The 12,476-nt window shown below is 39.5% G+C and overlaps 1 protein-coding gene across 1 annotated transcript; it reads left to right on the forward strand.

The window, feature by feature from the left end:
* Nucleotides 1-3,195: 3,195 nt before the first annotated feature.
* Nucleotides 3,196-7,375, forward strand: tssk6 (testis-specific serine kinase 6). Its single transcript, XM_059358601.1, has 3 exons — nt 3,196-3,270; nt 3,370-3,447; nt 6,636-7,375. Exons 1-3 carry the CDS (start codon nt 3,211-3,213, stop codon nt 7,344-7,346), a joined length of 849 nt encoding a protein of 282 aa, XP_059214584.1. The 5' UTR covers nt 3,196-3,210; the 3' UTR covers nt 7,347-7,375.
* Nucleotides 7,376-12,476: the final 5,101 nt, after the last annotated feature.

Genomic DNA, 12,476 nt, shown 5'->3' on the forward strand with positions numbered 1-12,476 from the left:
GCCGTTGGACAATTACTTTCATCTCCAGACCACAGGTCCACATGTAGACTCTAGCTAAATGGACTGATGGCTAGCATCTCTCCTCCTACTTTTGGAGTAGCAGCAGCAGCTGTACTGAGCATGGAGGTTTAGTGCTTGCTTAGGCCACAAAGTTTTACATTTTTACGAGTGCTGGGCCGTTAACACCATTAACAGCGTTAACGGACATTAACGGCGTTAATGGCGCCGTTAATGTGGCCCAGCACCAACTTCAACAAATACCCACCTTTGAGAGAAGCACAAGTTTCCTCTTGTTTGCGGTGTCAGATTACAAAAAAAACTCTCTTCTCCTGCCTCTCGCTGACAGCTGATCTAGCAGCGTGCCCCACGGCTGTGCATATGTCCTTTGTGCAAAACGGGGCCCCCATTGGATCACGGGGCCCTACGCACTGTGCGTGTTCTGCGTGTAGGCAGACTGGTCTAAAGAGCTGGTTCTGTGGTTGGAGCCAGGTTGGACACACTGGAGGAGGTGGTGGAGAGATGACCTGTCAATATGTTCCAGGCCATCCTGAAATACCCAGATCATCTGCTACACAAAACCTTTATGGACCAAAAAAACAGCAGTGGACGGCTCCTCTCTCTCTGTTGCAGGACGGAGAGATACAAAAGATCCTTCTCTCCTACAGCCATCAGGCTGTCTCATTCTAACAGAGATTCTACCAGACTAACTGAATTTACCCTCAGGGATGAATAAACTAATTTTGATTTGATTTGATTTTTTTTATTTGATTGTCTTGCTGTGAACAGTGTGAAAGAGCAAAATGTATGATAAATTGAACGTGCCAGGGGGGCTTTATGGCTGTGAAGTGCTGTGGCTGGTCAGGCATTATTATGACTGTGGCTATTTAGGATCATGGGAGTTGACAGTGCACTACTGGCAGCCATAGAAGCCAGATTTACATCTTTCCAGTGTGAGAGGAAAAACAAAGTTTATGAACATTAACAGAACTTCAAGGACATGAAAAACACCAGTGACCCAGGCTAATGCTATTTGCTAAAAAGCCATATCCAACAGGATGGCAGCACCTTAGAAATAACTTTCTTTTCATCTGACCACCTGTTGTCAAGGTGTTAGCAGCTGAGAGGTGTGAGCAAAAGAATGGTTGCTATGAAGACATCCGTGGTTATTTTTACTCCTCAGTAATTATAACAACACATCACATAGACATTTTCTTTTAGTATTTATTGCTTCTTCATTCACATCACTCAAATTACGCATTGCAAGCGCAGCAAAAATCATACCAAAATTAGTGTGAGGTTGATGGTTGTTTCCTGCTGCCATCTGATGGACAACTTTATGAAGCACAGTTCATTTTTGTTAAAAAAAACATTCATTGTAGAAATAGTCATTCATTCATTCATTCATTCATTCATTATCCTTAACTGCTTATCCACACTCGGGTCGTGGGGGGCTGGAGCTGATCCCAGCTGACATTGGTCAAGAGGCGGGGTACACCCTGGACAGGTCTCCAGACTATCACAGGGCTGACACATAGAGACAGACAATCATTCACTCTCATTCACTCCTACAGGAAATTTAGAGTCACCAATTAAACCTAAGTGCATGTTTTTGGACTGTGGGAGGAAGCTGGAGTACCCGGTGAGAACCCACGCTGACACAGGGAGAACATGCAAACTCCACACAGACGAAGAGCTGCAGTCGAACTGGCGACGCTCTTGCTGTGAGGCAAGAGTGCTAACCACTAGACCAGTGGTTCTCAACCTTTTTGAGTTGAGCGACCCCCAATTTGCATGTTAAATTGGGGGTTGCTCAACTCAAAAAGGTTGAGAACCATGTTGTACGCTTTTCAGTTTTACTGGTTCAAGCTTTCATTTGCCAGCACTTCAGAGCAAATGTGGATATTCTGTGTTGTTTTTTGTCATGCACGAAAAGCCATACTTCAAGAAGTTGGGCTGATATTTAGGGAGCCTAGCCGGTGTCAGCCCCACTGCCCTCCGTTTCCGGGATGTCCTGTTAGACTTTCTGGACCTGCACTTACGTATATATAGTGCTTTTCTAGTCGCTTTACACTACAGACTGCGCTCATTCACCCACACATTCATACTGGTGGCCGAGGCTACCCTAAACGGTGCTAATTAAACCACTGGGAATTCATTCTCACATCGATGAACGCAGCATCTGGAGCAATTTGGGGTTCAGTATCTTGCTCAAGGATACTTCGACATGTAGGCTGCCATGGTCAGGGTTCGAACCACCAACCCTCCGATCAGAAGATGACCCACTCTACCAACTGAACCACAGCCGCCCCGGTGGTAGACCTTGGGACCCCTGCTGCTGCTGCTGCTGACCCAAGTCTGGAGCTTTTCTTTGTAGCCATCGCTCCATTTGTTCATAGCTAGCAAGCCAGTTTTTTTTTCTTTTGATTTTTTGTTATTTTGTCCACTGTGATCACTGAACAGAATCTCATGCGCACAGTTCAGATCATACACACTCAGTTGATACGATGAATTTTTAACAAATAATGAAGCAGCCAACAGCTAAAACATCTCCCTGTCTGAAATTATGTAACTTAATATTAATTTTATGCATTATATTTTTTCCAAAATGATTTGGTGACCCCCAGAAATCATCTCGCCAAGGTTGAGAATAGCTGCACTAGACCACCGTGTAGCCCACGCCCATTTAATCGTCTGATAATATTTGAAACAGGTGATTTTTTTCAGTGTGGTATGGCCTGTATTCTTACTTTTTCTTACACAGATGTGTTACAGACAATCACTCTATCAGTCAGCCAGGATGGCCCTTTGTCGATCGACCATCCAGTTTTCTTGCCAAACATGTCTGTTAGTCCGTAAACCTTTTCTGAACAAGGTGAATGCAAACTGTGTAAAATACGAGTAAAATATGAGGTCCCTGAATTGTAGTGAAATCAATACTAATGCTAATCAATAGCACAACATCTGAGATCGTCCAGGGAAGATATTTCAGTGTTGTGTTGGTGCATTATGAGGAAGTGCATCATTTACATTACATACAGTTCTAATGGAACATTCTCAGAATCATTGCTTCTAAAGAATGATGTCATAATATTAAGATTCTATAAACTGTTCCTATCAGACCAAGATGCATTTTAGTACCAAACTCGATCAGTTTCTGGAGAAAATTCAGCATTCATCACTAAACTGTGATGAGTGATAAATAAAAAGTTCATGGAGGACCATGGCTATAAATTTAAGAAAAATCTGGGAGAAGGCATGTTTGGAAAAGTTGTGAGTGCATACTCATCTAAACTGAAGAGGAGGGTTGCCATAAAGGTTATAGACAAAAAAAAGGTTAATGCTGATTATTTGGAAAAGTTTCTTCCTCAGGAAATGGAGATCATCAGGTCCTTGAACCACCCCAACATTGTCAAGACTTTGGACATCTTTGAATCACCCATAAAAAAGGTAATAAATATTTTTATAGCTGTACATAACCTGTGTAAGAGTTACTGTACCAACCTACTACTTGATTTCACTGCTTAAATAGTAACAATAATGGATTTTTAAGGCTCCTTTCTACTTTAAAACATTCTACATACGATAGGGTGTCAATAGCTTTTTAATTTTTCATATATATACTGTATACATGTGTGTGTTATTTTCCTGTTTCCAACTGACCACCAATGTAAGTATCTTAACCATGACAGTTGTCATTGTCTTACCTTAACCACATGGTTATATGTGTAGCCTAGATGGCATTGGTAACTTTAAAGTTTTGATGCACAACATGGGTCTAAAGTGACCCAACTAAGTTTTTATAGTCTTTATCTTTGCAATAAATTAATTTCATCATTCAGTATTCCAGGTTTTCCTCAATTAACTTGTTTTTTTTTTATCATCATACATCCTAATTTATTGTTTTCATTTCTTACTTTTTGAATAAAAAAAAACTTTTTTTTATCACTATGCTTCTAATCCACAAGTTCATTTTTGACCCATGTGTGTAAGCTTGATGTGATAATACAAAACATATTTTTCTTCATAAAATATGAAAGGAAAAATGGATATCATGAAATGTTGTAATAAAAAAAAGATATTTAAACACACAGCCAGCATGAAATAACATGGGAAATGAATGTGGGTCGTTTTTGACCCATGTTGTGCATTAGAAGGTGTTTATATGTTGTGCATCAATGGGTTAAAGTAAAGACTTAAAGTTTTTTTTTTTAACCATGATCTCTCTCTCATCCTATCCAAGTTGTTTTTGTTCCTAAACCTAATCAAACCCTAACTAGATGAACTGACACATGTTCTCCTGCTGGTAGTGGAGTTAGATCAGAAAACACATGTGCCATTTGACCAGACAGATTTTGTTGTTTAATTTAAAGAACTTGTTGGATCTAAAAGTGTCTCAAGCCATGCTGTCAGCTCTTTGAGGCTGTACTTCAGCACCATGTTACTTACACTGTTGGGAATTAAGGATGCCTCTTTTATGAATAAATGATGACCTTGCACAGGGCTTTAAATATGTAAATAAAAGGGCGTTATCATAAATGCTATGTCTCCCATATGGATATAAAATATTTAAGGATGAACCTAGGCAACACTTGTGTGGATCTTGTGATTCAAAAGTGTGGTAAGTATCATAAGTAATTATCATAAGTAATTATTAATTTTAATAATTTATATGACTTGATTTAATCTCAGTCATCACTCGTTGGGGCACCATCTGTAAAACTGAAAAATATAGCCAATTCACCTAAATCAGTCTCATAAAGTTACTAAACTATCAATTTGGAATACTGATTCATAATTATGAATATAATTATAATCAAATAACCATTTTAATATTTAGTAGTGGTTGAAGGAATTGTGAATTATTTCCATAGAAGAGGTTAGAGTATCATTCACAGTGTATAACATTAAATAGACAGCATTTGTATATTCCAAAAAGATGTTTATTCTAAACAAACAAGTAAAAGCAAATAAAAGCACACACCTATGAAAAACATATTTCTATAAAGAGTCTAGTCTAGTGTAAGCTTACAAAACAGAAAAAAGTGTGTTGAAAAAACATTTTTGTTATCTGAAATAAAAATAAAAACGAGAATAAAAAAATAAAAAAAACGATAACTAACTGAAACTGTATTGTATGGTTCAAAACTAACTAAAGCTAACAAAAATTAAAGCGAAAATTCAACTTTTGTAAACCTTTTGGTTGATATAAAAATCTATCTATTTTGCTCCGACCAAACAGCTGCTGGTTAGTGAACATGCAGGAACACATTGGTGAATATGTTTACTGGGATGTTACACAGATATGTGAGTCGATTGCCTTCAAAAAGTTCAGCACTTCACTCCAACCAAAATTCAAAACACCCGGAGATGCGATAGTTAATAACCGTATTGGGGCTGAGATGGATAATAAAAGGAAATATAGGCCATTTATCGAGATCTTTTGGAATCTTACATCCTAACCCTAACCCTAACACTAAAACTAATAAAAAACTAAACTAAAACTAAGCATTTAAAAATAATAATGAAAATAAAAACTAGCAAACTCACTCTCAAACTAATTTAAACTAACTGAATTTGAAAACATCATTTCACAAAAGGATTAAAACTTAAACTAATGAAAAATCTTTCCTACTTTGGAGGACAAATGGCCGTGCTGCTGTGCACCTTCTACAAAGTTGTATTCTTGTTAAAGCCAATTTAAGTATATTATGTGTAAATCAGTGTGTGAACAAATCAAATGTTAGTAAAGTTAGTTGCAAAGACTGACTGTCTGTGTTAAGCAAGATTAAATACAACTTTGAATGATGTAGCGACATGAATATCACAACAAATATACTTAAAAACTAGGGCCGGGACTCGATTAAAAAAATTAATCTAACTAATTAGAGGCTTTGTAATTAATTAGTCAAAATTAATTGCATTTTAATCGCATATAAATATTTGACCTGAGAACAGTGAGAGGTATTTTTTTTCACATGGATTTTTAGTATACCATTGAATAATGACTGAATACATAAGCTTAAGCAACAAAAATATTATTTATTTTTGTTCAAGTCCAACAGATCAGTGCAATTTTTGCCATTAAGTGTAGCAATAGCATATTTAATGTAATTTAGAAATAAAGTACATTTCAGAAATTCAGGTAGCCTATAGGTAGGTAGACCTTCTGTAAACTATAAGTGTTTAATTCAATATCAATATCTCATGTTGTTTAGTTGTCTGTTTATGTGACAGAAAGTCTCCTGTTTATTATTATTCACAGAAATACCATACACTGTCAACCCATATTGTTGAGATGCTACTCCTCATTCATCATTGCTCATGCATCCTGCTGTTGCTGTAATGCCAGTACAAATGGATAGATAGAAGGAGTTGAACTGTGAATCGTGTGTCTGTATTTACTCTCTGACCGTATCTCTATCATCCCATATTCATCCTGGGGAGAACAGGAATATTCAATCCATGAATTTCATGGCACTCCATCAAGTAGCTGTTGAGATCTTTCACATGAGGCCAAACATGTCAACCTGTTTGTGGAGCTAGAGAGAAAATCAGGAGTTCACGAAAATCAGTAGGAATCCTCCTCTGGGAACCATGACTGTACATAATGTAACTATGCACTTCTGTATCTCTAGATCTATGTGGTGATGGAGCTCTGTGTAAAAGGAGACCTCTTGAAGCACATCAATGCCATAGGGGGATTACCTGAACCTTCATGCTACAGGCTTTTCAAACAGCTGTGCGAGGCTGTCCAGTATCTTCACAACAGTAACGTGGCCCACAGAGATCTGAAATGTGAAAACCTGCTGCTGGACAAGTATCACAACCTCAAAGTGTGTGACTTTGGTTTCAGCAAAAGGCTCACTTACACAGATGGACGGGTGGTGCTAAGTCAAACCTTCTGTGGCACCTCTTCCTATGCAGCACCTGAGGTCTTGAGAAGTGTTCCATACAACCCCAAAGTGGCTGATGTGTGGAGTATGGGTGTTGTGCTGTATATGATGCTTTATGCATCAATGCCCTATGATGCCACCAATGTTAGGAAAATGGTGGGAATTCAAATTCAGCATAGCATCAACTTCCCAAACATTCCATCTGTTTCGTCTGATGCAAAGGACCTCATCCGAAGCATTCTGCACCCTGTTGTAGAGAAGAGACTTACAGTCAGCGGCATATTACAGAGTTCCTGGATGTTGCGGGAAGGGATAAAGGATGGAGCCTCCCCTTCAGATCCTATCTCTGGGCAGGAAGAAGTACCAGATGAAAAGGGCAGAGAAAATAAGAAACTTTTAAAAGACAATTCAGAGCCAGGGGAAGGACCATCAACTGCTGCACCAAGACAGTGAAAAATACTGACATTAGATGGTGGCAAAACTTTAAATAAAAATAAAACTTAAAACTAAAGTAACATTGTCAAAACTCTTTACACAGCGTGCAAAAATCATCAACATGTTTAGCCTCTGCCTTCTTGTTGTGGGTTGTGGGTGTTTAGTTTCAAGTTTAGACAACACAGATAAAGGTTAACAGACTAGAAAATTTAGGCTAAATATGTCAAAAATCCAGGGTGCTGGAAATGAGGCTCTGGCCGATTGTCAAACCTCAGATTCAGGAGGAACAATGCAGCCGTGGAACAGCGGACCAGCTCTTTACTCTTGCGAGACTTCTGGCGGGGTCATGGGAGTTTGCTCATCCAGTCTACATGTGTTTTGTGGACTTGGAGAAGGCTTATCACCGTGTCCCTTGGGGAGTCTCGTGGGGGGTACTCCAGGGATATGGGCCGGGGTCGTTGCTACGAGCTATCCGGTCCCTATATAACCAAAATGAGAGCTTTGTCAACATACTCGGCACAAAGTCAAACACGTTCCCGGTCGGTGTTGGCCTCCATCAGGGTTGTCCCTTGTCTCTGATTCTGTTCGTGGTCTTCATGGACAGGATCTCAAGGCGCAGCCGGCGGGGGGAAGGGATCCGGTTTGGTGACCTTAGAATTACATCTCTGCTTTTTGCAGATGATGTGGTTCTTTTGGCTTCATTAGACCGGGACCTCCAGCACTCCCACTGGAGGAGACGCCAGTGGGGTTTTTCTTTCATACCTCATGGAAAGGCATGGCTTAAGGGATGGGACGAGGCAGGTTAGGCCACAGGTGATTGGCCCTACATGGCAGAACACTAGGGGAATCAAGAAGTGTTTATTATTTTGTTCAGTCTTTGGGTTTGGTGGCAGGCAGACTGCTCCCTGTGTGTTTTTTTTCGGACGATGATGGGCTATTACTGGAGGTAAGGGGGTGCCTGGCTGCCAGACTTACTCTCAATACAATTTCCCTCCTATGCAGTGCACATAACCACTACTCAAAAACTAAAGCTGATTCTACCGAGGAAGCTTTTTTTTTTCAAAAATAAACTGGGCATGTCTTTAAAGGGGATTCTATTTGGTACCCATAGAACCCATTTTCATTCAGCTATGTTGAGGAGCCAGGTCAGACGGGGTCTGCATGAGGTCATTTAAACCTGCCAGAACATCACTGGTACCCATCTAGAGTACATCAGTGGCCACTGATTGATCACCTGATCATGTGTGATATTATGCATTGACTACTGCAACTCCCTACTGGAAGGTGTCCCCCACATGCACTTTCAATCCTCTTATCTGCAGATGACCAGCCAAAAAGAGCACATGTCAACCCACTGCTTATATCCCTCCTCTGGCTCCCAGTTGATGCCCGCATCAGAACAATATTCTTCTTTCTGCTAGGACATCTACCTGCCCATGCATAAAAATAAACCAAAAACGTTGCACATGGGTCCAGTCGTAGACTAAGCCAAATATCGTCAATTGGCTTTGTGGGCATCAAACAATAGTTTTGTCTCTTTCTTGTGAAAAGGGACTACAACTTGCATATCACTGTGCATTGCTCCAGTATAAACCAAGAGGGTGGTCATGCAGTGTACCCATGTATAACTACATGTTATAATATGTATGTTATTGGATATTTTGTTGTTACAGGGTTTTGTGTGTGTGGAAAGAAACGTATCAGGTTGTTCTGCAATACGGTACTGGCACCTATGAGAGGGGAGTAGTTGGAACAGGTTGTGTTCGAGGTGTAATGTTTCCTGCCTGTTTCCTGACAGATAACAATAATGTAGAATGGCAGACCACATAGTGTTATGAGGGGGTGAAATGTGGGCCATAAAACAACTAAACTGCAGCAGATTCAGTTAATGTGTCTGTGTCAGTGAGAAATGTGAGGTAATTAATCATATGCTCAGGTGCTGCTGTTGGGAAGTCTAAATGTAATCTGTTTATTAATTCAGTAAATCAACAACAGATCCACAGACATCCTCTCTATGAATATAAAATACAATTTCATTTGAATGCAGGCAAAGTGTGTATAAAATAGGGTTGTCAAAAGTATCAATACTCAAAAAAGTATCGATACTAAAATGTTGTATCCGGATACAATACTCATTTTCAAAACTATCAATGAAAAGTGTTATTTTCTCTCTTGAAATTCCCAGAATGAAGCAGAGAAAAGTCGACTCATCAAGCTTGCCTAAGATTGTGCACAGCATACAAAATATTGTTCTAATTGTTATTGTTTATGGTATTTATTTATTTTTTGCACTACCTCAGACCTGAAGCTTGTTATCCTAGTTGCAGTTTCTTTTTGCACAACTGTTTTTTATTATAAATATTTAACCAGTGGTTCTGTTAATTTTTACATGTTGCATTTTTCTTGCTGTTAAAAATATTTCTGTTAAATTTTCGGGGTCTTTGTTTTTATCCTTGTGGTATCGAAAATGGTATCGCATATCTAATATTTTCCTGAGTATCGGTATCGAGTTGAAAATCTTAGTATCGTGACAACCCTAGTGTAAACACACACAGACACACACACACACACAGACTCACACAGACACACAGAGACAGACACACACACACACACACACAGAAACACACAGACACACACACACACACACACACACACACACACACACACACACATACACATATATAATAGAGTGCAATGATTTACAAATCCTTTGCGATCTACATTAAGTTGAACACAGTACAGAATATTGTATCAATAAATACACTCATTCTGATTCTGTTTTAATAATGGTTTACCCAGCATCCCAACTTTTCAGGGTTAAAGAATTAAAACCTATGTTGGTTGAAAAATGTGTTCAAGACAGCTAAAAGTAAGTCTGATGTTAATCACACTTCAGCTCAGTAGGGAAGTGACTGAGACAGTTTGTACACATGATCACACAGCACACAGAGATAATAATAAACAGGCTACTTCCCATATCACATCCGGAACATGATTCAAATCAGACTAACACACTTTATGAAATATTGTTATGTAGAACTGGTCAGTGATGAACATCTTTAAGACCGTCCCAAAGCTCTTATTTGTGATCGGAGGATAGAGGATAGAGGATAGAGGAGGCATATCGGAGGAGGCACAAGCGAGGATACACGAGAGAATCTTATGCGGAAGTCTTTTAGCGGTGGCCCCGCCCCCTGACTTACTGAATAGATGCAGCAGCTGATCGGACTGATGTTATACATCGCAACATCGCTGTAGTTTGATACCGGAGTGAAGACAGATCACAGATTAAACTAAAGTGTGTCACCACAAGTTTTATATTTTATTTATATGATTCACCATGTAATTAAAATCTGTTTTATTGTGACTCTGAACAACAAAAACACCACAAACATATTTCTACATTTATAATAAATTAAGAGAAAGATCGCTCTAGAAGTTTTTTTCCTTTTTCCTTTTTTTCCTTTTTGTGATCTGTTTTTTCCACCGTACAGATTTATTATGGATATTATTAAAGTAAAAAAACAAAACAGTAGAGAGTATGAGAGTCTGTCCGTCAGCAAGAAACACTTTTACATTGTTTGTCATTTTCATCAGTCCCACGCGAGGCTGATCATTACTGAGTGACATAATTTACATTTTACCTTTTTAATCATCTAACCTAATAAAATATTGGCCGGTGTTCAGCGGACACAATCATGTTCTGGGATATTAAATAATTAATTTATCACCAGGATCGTCTACTACGACGGCGTATTAGGGCCATATATGAAAAAAATAAATAAATAAATAGGAACCCAGGGGAGAGGGACCCAGCCACCATGGCATGATTAATCATGCCATGGTGGCTGGGTCCCTCTCCCAGACCTGCGTATCACGGCAGCACCTCGGCGATGCACGAGCATTTAAATAGAAAGCACATCGGGCAGTTGAACCAAACGGAGTCTGACTCGCCCCGGTAAGATTCAAGTAACATTCAGCCGATACGTTTTGTTTATAAGCGCTTTTTTTTCGCTTCAAAAGAGAGCTTTAACGTTATGTCTGACGAACGTATTTTAAATTAAATGCATGCAGTCTGAAGCAGAGAGCCAGCATGGAGCCTTTCTGCAGAAGAAGCAGATGTGCAGCAGCAACAGGCTCCTCACTGAGTCAGTACTGGTGCTGGTCTGTGATACGAGGTTCCAACAGGTGAGCCCAGTTCAACCCAGACTACATCCAGAACCCAGAACCAGTTCCACCCACTTGATGGAGCAGAAATACAGTTTTATAAAACACATTTTCCTGTCCAGAAAAAATGGACAGAGGTTTATTTATTTTTTGTATGAATCAGCAGCTGAATTGTTGAATAAAAGATGCATTTTTCATTTAAGTACCCATCTTTCTTGTGCTTATTATCATTTGCCACATATTTAAAGCAACTTCATGCTAAATTTAAGAAAAAATTAATAATTATCCGATTAGTCGACTAATCGTTTCAATAGTCGGTGACTAGTCGACTATTAAAATAGTCGTTAGTTGCAGCCCTATTGAGCAGTCGCAAGCTGAGATAACATGACGCAACTAACAGCAAGCCAGAGATCAACCAGTCTACAGGAAGACGGTGAGAGACAGCGATCAGGACAGCCAACAGCAGTCCAGGAGGAAGAAACACCAGCTGGTGTCCTCTGAAGGACAACAGACACAAGGACAGTATGCTTCAATATAGACAATACTGGAAAATGACTGTGATGCACGATAAGAATGAAAACATTTTGTTGTTGAGGTTGCCAAGGCAACTGGGACAGCCTATGGAGAAGCTGAAGGGCCCTAACGAGGCTTCATGTGATCCAGGAGGCTCTTAGCAGAGAGGCAGCAAGCTGCAGGAGGGCCACACCCAAGTCAAAAAAGATGAGTACGATGCAACACACACACCAACCCAGACAGTGCTGACCCATACCAACATTCACACTTCATACAGACAAGAACATGTCACACCAACACTATAAATAAAGCACATAGAACATTCACATTTCAAACAGTCAGGAACATGTTAAATAGATGTATGTCCCAGGAAGAGACAGAGCTATTTAGGAGGCCACACAGACTTCAAGTTACACAAAGTATGCAGAATTTAACCTGCTCACCTCACAAGCTGACACACCAACATGT

Source organism: Centropristis striata, chromosome 2 (genome assembly GCF_030273125.1).
Source record: "Centropristis striata isolate RG_2023a ecotype Rhode Island chromosome 2, C.striata_1.0, whole genome shotgun sequence".
Lineage (NCBI taxonomy): Eukaryota > Metazoa > Chordata > Actinopteri > Perciformes > Serranidae > Centropristis > Centropristis striata.